General features: G+C 33.1%; 1 protein-coding gene and 1 long non-coding RNA gene across 4 annotated transcripts; both read left to right on the top strand.

The window, feature by feature from the left end:
- The first annotated feature begins 3,395 nt into the window (after window positions 1-3,395).
- LOC118028178 (uncharacterized) lies at window positions 3,396-7,645 on the top strand. 3 transcript variants are annotated; one of them, XR_012167607.1, is made up of 4 exons: window positions 3,396-3,848; window positions 4,259-4,286; window positions 4,422-6,333; window positions 7,323-7,645. It is a non-coding gene; the product is annotated as an uncharacterized lncRNA (long non-coding RNA). The 3 variants fall into 3 exon arrangements; XR_012167608.1 differs by having other exon boundaries at window positions 3,431-3,848; window positions 4,422-5,309; window positions 6,036-7,645; XR_004683985.2 differs by having other exon boundaries at window positions 3,398-3,848; window positions 4,422-7,645.
- A 1,578-nt stretch (window positions 7,646-9,223) lies between these two features.
- LOC118028185 (G-type lectin S-receptor-like serine/threonine-protein kinase At2g19130) lies at window positions 9,224-12,004 on the top strand. The gene has a single exon (XM_035031723.2). The coding sequence runs from the start codon at window positions 9,358-9,360 to the stop codon at window positions 11,782-11,784; it is 2,427 nt and encodes an 808-aa protein (XP_034887614.1). The 5' UTR covers window positions 9,224-9,357; the 3' UTR covers window positions 11,785-12,004.
- Window positions 12,005-19,590: the final 7,586 nt, after the last annotated feature.

Here is a 19,590-nt window from a genome sequence, read left to right as displayed (position 1 = left end):
CCATTAGGGTTTGACCAAAATATCAAAAACTTTTTTCTGACCATTTTTTTAGTGTCTGGATGTAAACTTTGATATCTGTGAGGTGCAAAACTGCACAATAAATACGATGTTATAATTTGAACTTTAGAAGGGTTAAGATTAAACCCGATGAGGTAGAGACTCTCTCACGAAGGGAGATCTGTCTTAAACTTTAGAAAAGACCAACAAATAGAAACTCGACTTAGAAAGACAATCAAACAACAATACAACTTATCTTAGGTAGGGTGTACTAGGGGTGATGTGTCTTCGCCTAGCACAACTAGTCTCTTACTCAGACTCTCGCAAACCATAAATTGCTAGTAAATATAATACTAGATGGTGACTCCTGAACATTAATCATAATTTTATAATTAAATCTAAAAACCCTTCCCAACACACACCTCATCAAGAGAAGATATAAAGCCTCCATTGTCGCCGACAATGTTGCAGCGTACCTCGCTACAATGAGAAAAGATATGAAGATCATTAAGAACATAGTTACACCTCCATAAAAACCAATGGGCTCAATTTCTTCTTCTTCTTCTTCTTCCTTTTCTTTTAGTGGAAGCTTAAGTAGAGGCACTCCTCTAAGTCCACCAAGAAATATAGGGAGCCTTGATGACTTATATTGAGTAACTAATCTTATTCATGATGTAACATTATATTGTCACCTTGTTATATGTGATTCTATAGTGTTTAAAAAAGCAATAAATGATGAAAAGTAAATAATTGTTGTGGATGAGAAGATTGCATCAATTGAGAAGAATGACATAAGAAAATTGGTTCTTAGACCAAGTGGAAATAAACCAATAGATGTTAAGTAGATCTATAAAGAAAAGAAAAACATCAAATAAAAGGCGGAGAGGTACAAAGCAAAGTTAGTGGTAAAATGATATATTCAAAAGCATGAGATTAACTATGATAAAGTATTTGCTCTAGATATGCAAACAACAAAGTTGGTTGTGGATGATCATGTTCTCAAATAGTTGTTTGGACTTGGTGAAGTTGTAATTGTTTCATATAAGTTATTACTTATTATTATTAGTCTTTTTGAAGTGTGGACCAAGCCACCATTCACTTGCTTTTCTTTTTGGTGGTTGTTAGTTATGTGTTTGGGACTAGCATTTGATTCTTATGAGTTATAAATCAATATATATAGATTTATGTGTCTGTCAATATTTGTTTTGATAGATTTAATTGATGAAAGCTATTCTAGTTTTCTTTTCATCATCCAATCATGATGCCTCTTCTTCAACCAAATAAGAATATTGGTACATTATTATTGAATCACTTCTTCATTAATGGTTATTTGTCATGGTGCATTTCTACATGTAATACTGCCCTTTTTTTTCTCTTTGTTTTTGGATCTTTTGTTTTGTTTATTTGGAAGTCAAGATGATGGAGTTGTTTGAAAGAAATGTTAATATAATTTTGATTGGCGTTAAGCCATTTGTATGTAAAGTAATATGAGATTGCATGTTTGGTCTCTTTAGAAAATTTCTTGTAAGATTATGCTCAGAGTTGAAAGTGTTGAACTGTTGTAATTATATGATGGTGATACCGTGTGTTTCATTATATGATGTTGTTTAATTGTGGAAATAAATGTTAGTTTAATATACTCAATAGCCAATTAGTTGGTTACACATGTCATTATTATATTAATGTAAATATATATTTAATATTAATAAAGACTTAATTCATCTTTAATATTCATATAATATTATATTAATGAATCTAGAGTAAAAATAAAGTTCATAAGACAAAAAAAGCTCTGCAAAGAAAATTATAAAATTGTTATAATTAAGAAATTTCTATAGCATCAATGTATTGTTCCTAAAATGTTCCTGGTCGATGCTCTTTTAGATACTGAACATTCATTAGAGCTGTAAAGACCGATACATATTATGTTTTTTCTTTTATAAAAAGAAGCGATTGTTCTTATAAGTTGAGGTATGTTGAGGTATAAGGAATACCTAGAATTAATATATAGGTGCTTGTTATAAGACATATACACTGAATTGACCTGCATAAGAATTCCATATAAAGAGATCAGTCATGTCCATGGAAAGGCTCACGTGATTGTTTTGTAAGTGATTCGTAGACAATCACTAAGTCATCTTATATAGAGAATGTTATGTATGATCATGTTACATGTTATCTTAATTGGGTATAGACATTGGTATGACATGAACTATATGAAGATATTTGAGTGATCGAGAGAGGATTCATCATCTTAGGTGAATTAAGAAAAATATTTAATATATTATTAAATAGTATTGACTGAGAAATCCTTAGTCAGGGTGGAATAAGATTTGAAAAAAGTTTTAAATCTTATTCAAACAATCAATGACTATTATGTAGAAAACAAACATGATTTAACATGGCGGATATACTCCATGCTTTAATGTTAAATCAGAACATTATTGATGGAAGAATATTAATTATACTGAGAAACTGATCATTGAAAGGTTAAATCAAACCACTAATGAATTTTTAATATTTGAGAGATCATGACACGTTACTAGACGATATACATGATCATCAAATATAAATTAATCAATTGTTGAATTGATCATAAATTATATTGTTTAATTTATTTAGAATTATAATTTATATTCAGGCCAACATATTAGAAACATAATAAGTCTCATACATTAAGAACCATTAGTAAGAAAATAAATTGTCATGATTTAATTAAGTATGACTTGGTTAAAAAATAAATTAAAAATTAAGGACTGAAATATAATTAATAAAAGGATTATATTTCTAAACTAGACAATTGAAAATCTTGTGATTTTCAAGTAATAAATCCCAAAACAACTTTATATTTATCTAACGGGATTATATGAACTCTCGAATAATTTTATTTTATAGTTCCTGTTGCATGTATGATATTTAAAAAACTGATAGTTATATAAAAGCTATCATTAAACAATTATAGTTGTTGATTGTTTGCTTTAATTGTTATCATTAAACAATTTTTGTCTTATGATTTTTTTTTTTTTTTTTTTTCTGAAATATAAACGCTTTGATTTAGCAGATCAAAACTAATCATGTCCTTGGATTCATTGGAGCAAGATTTGCTGTCACTCGCTGCTGGCGTGGGATGTAGAAAGAGGAGATTGTTTATTGTTGGAAAACATTAATTCTTTGGATTGTTTTTCAAATAACTCGGTAAAATCGATAGCTATAAAACTTTTTTTTTTTTGGACTGTTGACATAAAAGAAATGGACAATTCATTGTGGTCAACCCACCAAATCTTCTTCCTCGTCGTCGAGGATAATTAAAAAAAAACTAAAACTACTCAGTGAATCACTGTAGATTGTGTCTAAAATCACTGTGGATTGCACTGTTTACGTTTAAAATTCATTCTCGCTATAAGTTTTGGCCAGTTTTCTTTCGCTATTTTTTCATTTATTTTGTTGGGTACGTGGCAGCCTCCCTGCCATATATCTTCCTGTCTTTTTTTGACAAGTTACATCTTTCCCATCTTCTTTTTTTTTCTGGCACAAACGCACCAGCGAACGCCTCACAAACAAGCCAAAGAACACGTTCACAGTTCCAGATCCACCTTGCAAACACCACCGTGCAGCCATTCTATCTCCCTACCCAAAACCATCAATGTTTTGTTCTGCTTCTTGGTGGTCTTCTAGCGCGATGTGAGGCTGCCTGGTGATCTGCTTACGTGTTCCTTTGTTGGCGCGGGGTGAGGGTTTCTTTGTTGGTGTAGCTCGGTTGTGGGGGTTTTGGTGGCTTTGTGAGTGGCTTCAACATCTTTGTGCAACGATGGTTCTTCTCATGAGGAAAAGTGTCTGCATAAGCCAAGCTGGTGAGGGTAGATGGGTTTTGGCTTGGATTCTTAGTTAGGCTTTGTTTTTTTTTAGATTATTGAGTGTTGCAGGATTTAAGGCCTCCAATTTTTTTAATATTATTGGGTATTTCAGGATCTAGCGCGGGTGTTGCAGGGGTTTAGGGCCTCTGTTTATTTTCAAATTGTTGAGTGTTGCAAGGTCTAGCATGGTTGTTGCAGGGCCCCAAAACTCCATCCATTAGACCTATTGAATTTTTTGTTTGGTTCATGAGAAATCTTGAAAAAAAATAGTTTGTTAATTTTGATTTTCTTATTATGGGTCTCTTTGAATTAATATAAAGTTTCTACATGTTGTTTCTTGGTTTTTTTTTTTTTTTTTGCAATTAAATAATCTTATTAATGGGTTTGTTTTGATTTTTTTTGTTCAGGTTGAAGAAGTAATTAATATCCTTTACTGTATGTAAAAACCCTTCCTTTTCAATTTCTTGCATGTCAGAAATTAAAATTTTTTTGATTTTAATGTTTAATTGGGTCATCGGTCTTGATTATATATTATTTCTTAATGGTTTTTTTTTTTTTTTTTTTTTGCAGTGTAATGATCTTAATGGGTTTAGTTTGATTGTTGGGTTTTTTGGTAGGTTGAAGAAGGAATTAATATCTCTTATGGTATGTAAAAATCCTTCTTTTTTATTTCTTGCCTGTAAAAAATTATGAACCTTTTTATTTTAATATTTAACTGGATAATCTGTCTTGATTTTATAGACATATTTAGAACTGTTGCACTATATAATGGATTATTGCATTGTGTTTTTGATTATGAAAATGGTTATATAGAAATCCCTTTAAGGGGGATTTAAAGGGGTTTGTGATGTACTTACAATTGCAAAATTACAAAATCAAGTTTTTGTTTTTGCTGTGTCAAATTATGATGGCCCAGACTTATCTCACGATATTATATAGAAGCTGGAAGCTTTACAAGAGACCAGTTGAGAGAGTGATTGGTCTATTGACAAAGATACTCAAATATGATTCGAGAGTACTACTTCAATAAGACTGTTTTAGTGTTAAGAAGGCTGCATTGGAGAAAGTTATAATATTTTCTCAATTTCTTTAGCATATACATGTGATTGAGCAAGTAGTTATTAATTGTATTATGAGTTTTTAACAAGTGTAGCTTTATCTTTCCTCAAGTGTAATGATCTTGGACTTCTTTTCTTTGGCCAGTTAGCATTTGCTGGTATCAAATTTATTTAAATGTATAGTCATTGAAGTTAGTTCTTCTTCATTTCATTCATATATTTCTTATTTTTTGCCCTTTCCTTTTACATGATACATTCTTGGGCTGATCAGATGAAATCACTGGTCACCTTCTAGCATGATGCTGCACGAATGACTCTATTAATGGATGGCAGTGTTGCTTGGGTCTTGATTTGAGCTTTTAACTTATGTATTCTTAATGGAGCAAATTTGGGATAAAAGGTGATATTTTTGTTTCAAACCCTAAATCGAGGTGATATTTTTGTTTGAAACCCTAAATTGCTCACTATCTCTCTTTTCCATTCTTGCAAATAAGCATCTTACATCATGATTTCAAATTTTTTAGCCAGATGTTATTCATATGTTACTCCTGGTTCAACGTTTTGTTATCTAACTACAATTTTCGCTTTCATTTTCAAGCTAAAATTATAGCGTAAGTGTATTGATAAAAAAAAAATTTTTTTTAAATCCTATCATCATATAGGAATAAGTGATTGGTCAAGCTTATTGAATGGGAGTTAATTGCCGTGTCAGAATGGAGACTTTAGCATTGCATGGTACAATTGAGGAGCAATGCTAGAATTCCTACAAGTCTAACTTATTAGATTGTATTTCTATAGCTATACAACTTAAAAGCACCTTTATTATTTTTTTAATGAGTATACAAGCCAAATTGTTGAAGGAATTTTGTTGTTGTCTCTTTGCCTGCTTTATTTGTCTTTTGTTTACTATATGTCTTTAAGGATTTTTCTGCTATGTTGAATTGAAATCCTTTGCTTTGTTTTCCCCTTCTTTTTCTGTTTTTTAAAAAGCTTTTCTACTGTGTCTTTTGGTTCAAAATTTATTTGATTTCATGATGGTTTTGTCAAGCTGTTGGGTTTTCTTCTTTGCTAATGATATTCATTTATGCGTCGCTCTTTGATTCTTTTTTTTTTTGGACTCTATTAGGTAGTCTGCTTTTAGCCAATAACCCTTTTCTTTTATGAAGCTATTTCTTCAAATTGCAATTTCATTATTCTCTACTAGCAGCAGGTTTGTAGGCTCCCTTTTCATTCTTTGGGTTGTTTCTTTTCTCTCATTTTAGCATATATTGTTTCCTCATTTCAACATATCTATAACCTATACTATATTGCAGCTTTATGGCTTTGCATATTTTTTGTGCCCTTTTTCCATGTTTTAACAATCCACAGCTCAGTTAAGGGACATGCAAAGGTCTTTTTGGCCGCTTTCACTACCTTTCATCAAGGTATATTCAAGGAATTTGTTTCCCACCTTAATCTTTTGTTTCCTTTGGTTATTTTCTTAGTTTTTTATTTTAACATTTGTGATTCTTCATTTTTTTTTCCTTTTTTGATGTTCATACTTTACTTGCGATGTTATTTCTAAACTTCCCATCCATTCTCTCTGTCTATTAATTTGGTTTTTCTATTTTTCCCTGCTTTCTATTACAGCCCCTTTTTTAGATTGATCTTACTATCTTTAAGTTGCTTCAATTCTTTTCTGGATTTTTGTAGATGGCGACCTCCCTATCCTTTTATGGATAGCTATTTTTTCAGTGTGGCTATCTTTAAGTTGCTTCAATTCTTTTCTGGATTTTTATAGATGGCAACCTCCCTATCCTTTTGTGCATTGTTATTTTTTTCATTGTGTATTTTAGTTACAATAATTATGAAACATTCTGTGTTATGCTAGGATGACTTTACGCATGCTTGAGACTTTTGGAATGTTGCCACATCTGCAACATTTGTTTTCCTTACCATTTATGCATGCTTTCCATCTTTTTTTCATCTATTCATGCTCATGCCTTGGGATGTTGGTTGTTTTGTTGGATTCTGGACTGTCATAAGGTTTTTTTGTGTTTTTTTTTACTATGCCTGCTATACTTAAATCCTTCATGTGATGGAGAAGATGGAACAACCTTTTCATGCATGTTTGGTTATCTTTTCATACGATAAGTTTTACTGTGAAAAGGAAATTTAACAGCTGAGTTTCAACCATTGTATCCTACCTTTTTTTTCCCACGCCTTCTACCTTTTTTCCCTCGCCTTTTACCTTTCCTTATGGCTTACTAGGGAGTGTTGGTTATGTTTTTTTCTCCATTGACATACACTTGATTTGGATGCTTATCCTCTCAATTTACTATTCTCTTGCTATATTTCACTGTATTAAAGTTTGCTTCTTTGTGTTCAAATTGTTTGTGTAAATGAAAAAATGCTGATGATTTCTTTGGTGCAGGATCATTGATCATCCAACCTTTCCAATGTTTTGGCAATGTCGTGTGTAACAATACACCGTTTCTTAACAAACACTTTTGTTGTGATTTTAACTTTCTCTGTTGCAGAACAATCTGTATTTTTTTTTACACACCATGGAGGTTTCAGAGTTTTGGGTTTTTGGATGTACTGTTGCAAAAGTTGTTTTCTTCTATCAATCTTTTGCGTGCCGACTTCTCAAATCTTAAAGGAGTTGTAGGATTTCTTTCTCGCATCCCAAATGACAATTTTGGGTTTTGTTGGTCAAATGATATATAATGAAGTTTCATTTTATGCTTGCTTTTATTCCCCCCCAATAAAACACCACTTTAATTTATATTAATGCACGTTGAAAAATAATGCCCCGCAGCGTAGCGCGGGTAATGTATCTAGTCTTTCAACTGTATACAGTCAAGGTCTCCGAAACTGATCCAATTTTCAACCTTTTGGAATGGATTATTTTTAGTCTTCTTGATTTTCTCTCTTTTGGTTTATTGTCAACAACTCTAAAATGCATGGGAAGACCCTACATGTTTTTTTTTTCCTCTTTAATTTTTTACATGCTTGTTTTTTCTTTTTCTTTTTTCAAAATTGACTTCTTCTATTTTTACCTTGTTTAATTTTTTTTTGTTTTTGTTTTTTTTTTCAAAATTATCTTTACAAATTTTTTTATATATTGTACAGTGTTTCCCCACGTGCTTTTTACCTTGCTACAATGTTTCCCCACATATTTTTTTTAATCAATTTTTTTTAAAATTTGTCTTTAACAAAAAAAATTTTTATACTGAGCTAGTTGAAAATTTAGCTTTGTAGTTTTTTTCTTTAAAACATCATTGATTGCTACAATTTTTCCATACATGGTTTTTTTTAATTGTTTTTATCAATTTTATTATTTTTAATATTGAGCTGGTTAAAAATTACAACTATATGTTTCCTTATGAAACATTATAGATTGCTACAGTGTTTTCATGTATGGTTTTTTTCCTTTTTTTTGTGATATTTTCTAAAATTATCTTTGTTGTTTTTTTATTTTTTTTTAATATTGAGTTGATTGAGAATTAAATTGTATATTTTTAAAAAAAAATTATAAATTGTTATAGTATTTTTTTAAATAATTTTAATATTAAACTGTTGGAGAATCGTATATTGTCTGGTCATGACAAACCATTAATTGTATCACACAGAATTCAAGTTCGATCTCTTGCAAGATGGAACTTTGAATTTTCTTTTCTTGGCACGACAATGACTTTTTTTATCATAATAATTCACGCCCACTGGATCTCAAATGTTGAAGGGTGTTATGGGAGTTTAGGTGAAATTAGTTTTTAAATTTTTTTTAATATATTAAAATAATAATATTAAAAAATATATTTTTAATATTAACATATTAAAATTAAAATGATTTTTAAAAAAAAAATAATTTTTAAAATTTGCTAAAACTCTTTTAAGCCCCAAACGAAGACCAAATATTTATTGAAAGAAAAAAAATGAGACATATATTTACCTATTAAGTTCAAATTGTTATTTTCGTTCTAATGAATGCGTCAACCACCACATGTAAATAATTATAAATGACAACAAATACTTTTAGATTTATTGGGATTGAATTATTGAAATAATGTAATGAGTAAATGGAAATTTAACCAAATTTGATAGATATTGAAAAATAGGTTTAACTTCAATTTTAATATATATATATATATATATATATATATATATATATATATATAATTTGGATTTAAATGAAAATTGATTGAGAATATCATATGGTAATAAAATAAATAAATAAATGATGGGGAGATGGCATTAGGAAAACCATGTTGAATGTGTCCAAAAGAAAGCTCGGTTGACTTATGGTTCAAAACAACAGTGTTTGAAGTTTCTTTGGCAAATGCTTACGTAGCATATTGAAACAAAGTCTTGTTCTCTCTCTTTCAGACTCTATAAAATTAGCTGTAGTGTCCGTTCTTGCACCTCCAACATCTCAATCTTGCCTGCCAAATTCTTTAGCAGCAGCAATGGATGTCCGAAACAATCCATGGATCATGTTTTTTGTTATCTTTTTTTGTTTTCCTCTCAACTCCCATGTATCCCTTGGAGCTGATACAATATCTGCAAACAGTTCTCTCTCTGGAGACCAAACTATTGTCTCAGCACGAAAAGTCTTTGAACTTGGTTTCTTCCATCCAGGCAACTCCTCAAACTACTATATAGGCATGTGGTACTATAGAGATAAAGTGTCTGAACAGACCATAGTTTGGGTAGCAAACAGAGAGACACCCGTTTCTGATAGATTTTCTTCAGAGGTAAGGATTTATGGTGGTAATTTAGTTCTCTTTAATGAGTCCAAGATCCCAATTTGGTCCACAAATTTGAGCTCTAGTAGGTCAAGTTCTGTGGAAGCAGTTCTTGGCGATGATGGAAATCTTGTTTTGAGAGATGGGTCTAATTCATCAGTGTCGCCACTATGGCAGTCTTTTTATTTTCCAGCTCATACATGGCTGCCTGGTGCCAAGGTTGGATTGAACAAAATCACCGAAAGGAACACACTTCTCATTTCATGGAAAAGCGAAGATGATCCTTCACCAGGTCTTTTCTCTCTTCAGCTAGACCCAAATCAGAGTCGATATTTGATCTTTAGGAATAGGTCTAAATACTATTGGGATAGTGGATCATGGAATGGACATATTTTCACCTTAGTTCCAGAAATGAGATCCAACTATATTTACAACTTTAGTTATGTTAACGATGCTAATGAGAGCTATTTCACCTATTCATTGTACAATGAAACACTCATATCTCGGTTTGTGATGGCGGCTGGAGGACAGATTCAGCAACAATCATGGGTAGAGAGTACCCGGCAATGGTTTTTGTTCTGGTCTCAACCAAAGACGCAATGTGAGGTTTATGCTTACTGCGGGGCTTTTGGAAGATGTAATGGGAATTCACAGCCTTTCTGCAACTGCTTGAGAGGTTTCAATCCGAAAAAATGGGAGGACTGGAAGTCGGAGGTTTTTTCTGGTGGATGTGTGAGGGCGAAAAATCTGCAGTGTGGGAATTCTAGTGTTGTTAATGGGAAGAGTGACAGATTTTTCTCCAGTAACAATATGAAGTTGCCTGCAAATCCACAGACAGTGGCAGCCAGGAGTGCACAGGAATGCGAATCCACTTGCTTGAGTAACTGCACTTGTACTGCCTACGCTTATGATGGCAGTCTGTGCTCAGTTTGGTTCGGAGATCTTTTGGATATGCAACAAGTTGCAGATGACTCAAATGGAAGCACTATCTATATCAGGCTTGCAGCATCTGAGTTTTCAAGCTCGAAGAATGATAAGGGGATAGTTAAAGGTGGTGTTGTGGGCTCAGTGGTGATGGTGTCTCTCTTTGGCCTTGTTCTGTTTGTATTTTTGAGGAGGAGGAAAACAGTCAAAACAGGGAAAGCAGTAGAAGGTTCACTGATAGCTTTTGGGTACAGAGATCTACAGAATGCGACAAAGAAATTCTCAGAGAAATTAGGAGGAGGAGGTTTTGGTTCAGTTTTCAAAGGGGTGTTGCCTGATACGAGTGTCATAGCTGTGAAGAAGCTCGAAAGCATCATCCAGGGAGAGAAGCAATTCCGCTCAGAAGTGAGCACAATCGGGACGATCCAGCACGTCAATCTTGTTCGCCTTCGTGGGTTCTGCTCGGAGGGTAATAAGAAGCTGTTGGTCTACGACTACATGCCGAATGGTTCTCTTGATTCCCATCTTTTCTCCGAGGACTCGAAAAAGGTCTTAGACTGGAAAACTCGGTACAGTATTGCTTTGGGGACAGCTAGAGGATTAAATTATCTCCATGAAAAATGCAGGGATTGTATCATACACTGCGATATAAAGCCTGAGAACATCCTTTTAGATGCTCAGTTTTTCCCTAAAGTGGCAGATTTTGGCCTGGCGAAGCTTGTCGGCCGGGATTTTAGCAGGGTGCTAACAACCATGAGAGGGACAAGAGGTTATCTTGCTCCAGAGTGGATTTCAGGTGTGCCTATTACTGCCAAAGCAGACGTTTACAGTTATGGAATGATGCTTTTTGAAGTTGTATCAGGAAGGAGAAACTCTGAGAAATCTGAAGATGGAAAAGTGAAGTTCTTCCCAAGTTATGCTGCAAGCCAAATCAATCAAGAGCATGGTGAAATCCTTAGCCTATTGGACCACAGGTTGGAGGGGAATGCTGATCTTGAAGAGCTAACAAGAATCTGTAAAGTTGCTTGCTGGTGCATCCAAGATGATGAAGCCCACAGGCCATCAATGGGTCAGGTAGTTCAGATCCTGGAAGGGGTTGTGAACGTGAACCCACCTCCGGTTCCAAGATCTCTCCAAGTGTTTGTTGACAACCAGGAGAGCATAATTTTCTTCACAGAGTCCTCCTCTAGCCATAGTTCACAGGCCACACCTCCACTGTGTTGACAATTGCCTCATTTGCTGCTGAAGAAGAGGTCTTCGGTGCTGAGAAGGCTGAGAAGATTTAGTCAAGATTAGCTCTCTATTATATTAGGATGTTTGTTGCAAATAAAGCTGTAATATAACAACTCTTTTTCAGTTAAGATTTCATCATTATTTTTCTAAAGTTTGTTATTAAAACTCTTATATAAAAGAGTGATTTCATTAATAAAGAATTGTGCTTCCAGTCACAATAACAACAATTCTTATTGCCGGTTTATTTTTTTATTTCTTTTGTATCTCTATACTGTTTTATCAACTTCAAATTGGTATCAGAGCACATTTGATCTTGCGGGACTAGCTTGAGAGAAGAGAGTAACTTGTGAGAAACCTTTTACACCAAAAATACGAACACAAAAACCTCCTATCTTTTTTTAATGGCATTAAATATGTATTATCTTGCATCACCACCAGTATTTACTGGTGAAAACTATTAAATGTGGGTTGTAAGAATGAAAACATACTTGCAGACCTGTGATTTTTAGGATGCAGTAGAACAAGAACATAAATCCCAACCACTACCTGCTGATCCTTATTGCTCAAATCAGAAACCATCGTGAGGAAAGAGCAAGAAAGTTCAAAGCAAAAACATGTCTCTACTCTGCAGTTTTAGAAGCAATATTCCCCAGAATAATTGCACTTGATACAGCCAAGCAAATATAGAATTATCTTCAAGAAGAATTCCATGGTAATGAGAGAATAATTCAGATGCAGGTATTGAATTTGAGATGCAGAAGATGAAAGAAACAGAAACAATTAGAGATTTTTCTAATAGATTACTTTCCATAGTCAACAAAGTAAGACTATTAGGAGAAGATCTTCCTGATAAAAGAGTTGTTGAAAAAATTCTTGTAACTTTACCTGAAAGGTTTGAATAAAAAATTTCTTCCTTAGAAGAATCTAAAGATCTGTCAAAAATATCTTTGGCAGAATTGCTCAATGCTTTACAGGCACAAGAACAAAGAAGAATAATACGGCAAGAGGAGTCCATGGAAGGAGCTTTTCAAGCCAAAATGCATGTTCAGAAAGGAGACAAAGGCAAAAAGAAGATCAACAAATATAATGGAGTCAATAGCGGCAAATGATCTAGAAACTTTCCTCCCTACCAACACAGTAAGAAAACAAATCACTTATAGAAATATTGTTGGTAGAGACCTAATATTAAATGCAGAAAGTGTAATCAACTGGGACATATGGAGAAGATTTGCAAAAGCAAAACTAACCTGCAAGAAGATGAAGCTCAAGTTGCAAATCAACAATAGAAGGAGCAGCTATTTGTGGCTACTTGTTTTGCTAGCAAACATGCAAGTAATTACTGGCTTATAGATAGTGGTTGCATAAATCACATGACAAATGATGAAAATCTATTCAAGCAACTTGACAAATCAAGTGTTTTTAAAGTCAGAATTGGAAATGGTGAATATATTCCTGTCAAAGGAAAAGGAACAATTGCTATTAAAGGAAATTCAGGTATAAAACTCATTTCAGATGTTCTTTTTGTTCCTGAAATTGATCAGAATCTGTTGAGTGTTAGTCAGCTTCTTGAAAAAGGATACTCAATTGTGTTCAAAGACAAACATTCAATTTATGATCCTGCTGGATTAGAAATATTCACTATAAAGATGAAAGGAAAAAGTTTTTCACTAGACTAGATGGAAGAGGAGTCAACTACTTTTCTAAGCACAACAAATCAGTCAGAATTGTGGCACCAAAGGCTGAGGCATTTTAATTAAGCAACGTTGATGCAGATGCAAAAAAAAAAAAAATGGTGCAAGGAATGCCAAAACTAGATGAAGAAATCACAGTACGTTCTTCTTGTCAATATGGCAAACAAAATAGAATTTCATTTCCTTTGAACAAGGCCTGAAGAGCAATGAAAAAGCTTCAGCTTATTCACACTGATGTTACTGGACTTCTGAAAACAATATCACTGAATGGAAGCAGGTATTATATTGCTTTCACTGATGATTATACAAGAATGTGCTGGGTCTATTTCCTAAAGTTTAAGACTAAGGTAGCAAGTGTTTTTATGAAGTTTAAAAACTGGATTGAAAATCAAAATGGTCACAGAATTCAAGTTGTAAGATCTAATAATACACTGAATACACATCAAACAAGTTTGCCAAGTTTTGTCATGATGCTGGGATTGAACATCAATATACTACATCTTACACTCCTTAGCAAAATGGTGTAAGTGAATGAAAAAACAGAACAATCATGGAGATGGCAAGGTGTCTGTTATTTGAGAAAGATTTACCCAAGAAGTTTTGGGTAGAGGCTATGAACACTATTGTGTTCTTGTTGAATAGGCTACCAACAAGAGCATTACAAAACAAGACTCCATATGAAGCTTGGCACAGTTATAAACCTTCACTCTAAAATTTAAAGATTTTTGGTTGCTTATACTTCACCTATGTTCCTCAGGTAAGAAGAGATAAACTTGATAAAAAGGCTGAAGCTGGCATCTTTGTTGGCTAAAGCAATGTTACAAAAGGCTACAGAGTTTTTCAACCTCAAACAGAAAAGGTGAAAGCTAGCAGAGACATCAAATTCATTGAAACCAAAAAGTGGAACTTCAAAGATGTAGAAAAAAGTGCAGGTACGAAGATTGTGCAGGATATTGATGACATTGATGAAGCACCAGTTAGAGGAACTAAGTTGCTTACAGATATTTATCAAAGCTGCAATGTAGCTATATTAGAACCTGCGGAATTTGAAGAAGCCAAAAATGATCCAAAATGGATTAATGGAATGAATGAAGAGCTGGGGATGATTAAGAAGAATTAAACATGGGAATTGGTGGACATGCCAGAGCACAAAAAACCTATTGGAGTAAAATGGGTTTACAGAACAAAATTGAATGTTGATGGCACTATCAACAAACACAAAGCCGGATTGGTGGTTAAAGGTTATGCATAGGTTTTTGGTGTTGATTTTTCAGAGACATTTGCACCAGTTGCACACCTAAATACCACAAGAATGCTACTAGCAATTGCAGCTCAAAAAGGTTGGAAAATCTTTCAACTTCATGTGAAGTCTGCATTCTTGAATGGTTATCTGCAGGAGGAGATTTTCGTTGAACAACCTAAAGGATTTGTTGTAAAAAGAGAAGAAGAAAAGGTTTACTTATTGAAGAAAGCTTTATATGGATTGAAATAGGCTTCAAGAGCCTGGTATAGCAGGATTGATGAGCATTTACTCAAACTTGACTTTAAGAAAAGTTTGAGTGAATCAACCTTATACATCAAAAATTCAAATTCTAATTACATTGTGGTTTCACTTTATGTGGATGATCTTTTTGTTACAGAAAACAATCCAAGCATAATAAACAAATTCAAAGCAGAAATGATGAAGGTTTTTAAAATGACAGATCTTGGTGAAATGTCTTATTTTCTTGGTATGGAAGTGCAACAAAACTAGCATGGAATCTTTATTTGTCAACAGAAATGTGCCAAAGAGATTTGAAGAAATTCAAAATGAAAGAATACAAATCAATGACTACTCCCATTAACATGAAAGAAAAATTCTGTAAAGATGATGAAGTTGATAAAGTTGATGAAGCAATTTATAGATGCTTGATTGGATGTCTAATGTACCTTACACTACAAGACCTGATATCATGCATGCTATAAGCTTGTTATCAAAGTTCATTTATTATGCAAGTGAAGTTCACTTCAAGGTTGCGAAAAGAGTTGTGAGATATATCAAAGGTACAATAAGCTATGGCATTCAGTTTAGTTATATTGAAATTTTTGATCTCCAAGGATATGCAGGCAATGATTGGGCTGGCAGTTGTGATGACATAAAAAGCACCTCTGGATATTGTTTTAGTTTTGGATCAGGAATTTTCTCCTGGTGTTCAAAAAAACAAGAGATAATTACTCAATCAACAGAAGCGGCAAAGTATGTTGTAGCTACTGCAACTGCAAATCAAGTTTTATGGTTGAGAAAAATCTTAGCAGATTTGGACATGGAGCATAAGAAAGCTACTAAGGTCAATGTTGATAATCAGGCTGCAATTGCAATATCCAACAATCCAATCTTCCATGGCAAATCAAAGCATTTCAAGCTCAAGTATTATTTTCTAAGAGAAGTTCAGAAAAATAAAGAATTACAACTTATTTATTGCAAGACAGAAGACCAATTTGCTGACATTTTAATCAAGCCATTGTAAAAAACAAGGTTTGAAATGTTAAGAAACAAGATAGGCATCTACAACAAAAGATGCAAGTAGGAGTGTTGACAGTTGCCTCATTTGCTGTTGAAGAAGAGGTCTTCAATGCTGAGAAGGCTGAGAAGATTTAGTCAAGATTAACTCTCCTTTATATTAGGATGTTTGTTGCAAATAAAGCTGTTATAGAACAACTTTTTTCAGTTAAGATTTCATCATTATTTTTATGAAGTTTGTTATCAAAACTCTTCTGTAAAAGAGTGATTTCATTAATAAAGAATTATGCTTGCAGTTATAATAACAACAATTCTTATTGTTGGTTTATTTCTTTGTTTCTTTTGTATCTCTATACTGTTTTATCAACTTCACACTGCTTCTTCTCAGACCAAAAGCACCACATAAAACACATGTTCCAAGTCTTAAAAAAGAGAACCAAGAAGGCATTTTGAGAAATCGGGTTTAAGTAACTGTGTAATACTGTTGTTATATATGCAAGAGTCTTGGGTGATTGTACTGGCTAAAATTATCCTCTTCAAATGGCTTGTATATTATTTGAAAGCTAATTTCAGAATATTTCTGAGGATGCCAGAAATGCTATATATGGCTTCTACTATCATGAAAGCCTACTTCTTAATATATTTTATGTTTCATGTTTCATGACATCAACCCTCAGCTTGTAATTGGTTTTTGAGATATCTCAACACAACTAAATATATACACAATCTTTGACAAGGGCAAGCAGCGGCTTTTAACAAGTCTAATCAGACCATTTCATCAGGCTCAATCGACGGTACTGTTATCCAAAAACTTGCTTCCTAAGAAAAAAAAAACTGAAAAGAAAAGACAACAAAATTCTATTATGAAACGTCTTTGTAAAAGAGGTAACAGATTAAGCATTCCTAGTCCACAAGCTACCTTTTCATTCATCACTCCAACAACATCACCCAAGTGTTTGCTATGAAAAGAATAGATGATTATCGATTATATATACATCGCATGCACAATCAGACAACTCTAGTCTTTAAGGGGCGTGGTGTGGTGGCAAAGGATTTGAGATCTGCACAGCATGTCTTGAGTTCGAGTTAGGGCGTGCACCTCTTGTAAGAGCCTGGGACAGCCGGGGTTTTACTCGCTCATCTAGGCCCATAAAGTACACTTTCCGGGAGGTGGGGTTTCCTCGAATCCAAAAAAAACAAAATCAGACAACTCTCGTCCACAAGTATGATATGCCTTTGGAACATTCAATGCAATATCTCCTAATGCTGAAGAGTTCAAATCACACTATTTCCGCATTGACACTGGTAGTGATATAGCTTGGATCCATTGCGATGGTTGTAAAGAAAAAAGCAACATGTTTGCTTCCTTCGGAAAGATCCTCTCTTTTCTGATACTCAGTCCACATTTTACAAGCCTTTAGCCAAACCAACGCGATCTCGCCGGCTCATGCACCTTCAACAAAATCCTTGGTCTAGGCTCCTACACAAGTGGTACTCTTTCAACTGAAACTCTCACTCCATCTTCTCTAGCAATGGCAAGCTACAAGCTCTTGAAAACAGTATCTTGGGATCTGGTATTGATACTAGGAACATTAAACTTTCTCTTCTTGCTACCATGAATATTTCAAACCCATTTAGTGGAGTTAGGAAGGGGTCCTGATCAATCCTCCTTGGCACAAATAGATTACTTGAGAGTGATGGGAATTCTCATATTGCAATCAAAGAAAATAACACCTATAATATTTGTTCCAGGTTTGGTAAAGATGCAAGGCCACCAAAATATCCACAAACTACTAAACTACTACTGGTTTAAACCTCCTTAGATTATTATGTGAATTTGCTTGGCATTTGTTTTAATGGGGTTAAGTTCAACATTTCAAAAACCGATTCCGCTATGAAAAGTGATGGAGCCTTGTTGTAGAAACGCCTCAAAAAGCCCTTGCACCCCTTTTTTTTTTTTTTTTGCTTTAGAAACACGTCAAAAATACACCACTTTCAAGCCTTGTTGCTTGCTACAAACATTGTACATTCTACCATAGAAAACAACAGTCCTTGCTCCTTATTTGTTGTGGCAAGAATCAAGCCAAAAACACAATCATTTGTTTCTTATACTGGCTGTCATATCCATCTTTTTACTCCATTTTCTAGAGATTTTCCAAAAAATCAAAAAAGAGAAAACCCTAAAATAACGCACTTTCGGCCATTCATATACCCATTTTCTGATTTTTTAACTATTTTTTTCTTGTTAATATTTTTTCAAGAAAATAATAAAAAAAGTATTTTTAACGCTATGGTGCTTTTTTTGTAATTTTTAACTTTGACGTTATTTTTCAAGAAAAATAAAAATTAAAAAAGGAGTGATTGAAATGGGAGGAGGACTAGAATGCATGAAAGAATAAAATTGAGGGACTAAAAAAGATAGGAGACAAGCATGAATCATGGCATGAAACCATGCGTAAAATATGGGACTGAAAAAAGAAAGAAAGGTGAAGTGGGTAATAACAGAGAAATAATACATGAAGACTTTGAAACATGAAAGAAAATGATTGAGGGACAAATAAAAACGGAGGTGGTTGGCACACGAAGCTCCCATTTATTACTGCGTTACCGGAGTTGGGCAAATTTTAAGATATGTTTTTTGTTTAAATTATTTTAATTTATGTTTTTATTTTATTTTGATGTAATGATATTTAAAAAAAAATAAAAATTAAAAATATTATTTTGATGTGTTTTTTTAGCAGAAAACACTTTAAAAAGCAATGACCAGAAAATTTTGGAAAAAAGAACAAATATCAGGCAACTTGTTCTTAGAGGAAAAAATATCTAGTTTAAAGAGTTGTCATTTAATATTATGATCACTAGAAATTCTAACTAGTCAATAGAGATTTTATGATATGTGACTGGATATACGAAAGGAAAGACACTATCACCCCTTAAACGTTATACCTAAGATAGGCTACATTGCTAGTTTTGTTTTAAATTGTTAAGAGTTTGTTTTATTTTATTTTTTTATTGTCTGCTTATAATATTACTGACTCTAGTGCTAGTGAATATTTAACTACAAATACTTTCAACTTTAGCATTGATAAATATTATGTAACAAAAAAAAAAGTATGGTATTCCTGACTCTGACAACAATGAATAAACCAGTAAAATTTAAATTGAAAGCAAAACATATATTTTTTTAATTTTTTTAGAGAAAGAAAAAAAGAAAACAGATATGTATTGTATATTAGATTCACATTTCATAGTATAAGTCTACAATTCAATACTAAGTAAAGTCGTAAAAAAAAAGTGCGAGAAACTCACAAATAAATTCAAAAGGATTCCCAGATTTTTTCATAATTTTCTGATATTGTAAAAGGCCTATTTGGCTAGATATCAAAAAATAAAAGGTAAAAACAAGAGAAAAAATATAAAAATATATTTATCAAATACACCTTTAATCCAGAAAAATAAACTGGCTTGACTGAGATCTAGATCCAGTCCAATCTCAATAAATTTTTGTAAAGATTAAAGCTAGCATGTCCGTACAAGATGGGTTTGATCCACTCAACCTAGCATGATCAGTGGCCCAACCAATGATCACGCCGACTATAGCGGTAG

This window comes from Populus alba, chromosome 13, assembly GCF_005239225.2.
Source record: "Populus alba chromosome 13, ASM523922v2, whole genome shotgun sequence".
NCBI lineage: Eukaryota > Viridiplantae > Streptophyta > Magnoliopsida > Malpighiales > Salicaceae > Populus > Populus alba.
The sequence above is the reverse complement of the archived record's forward strand: the minus strand, read 5'-3'. Positions and strand labels throughout refer to the sequence as shown.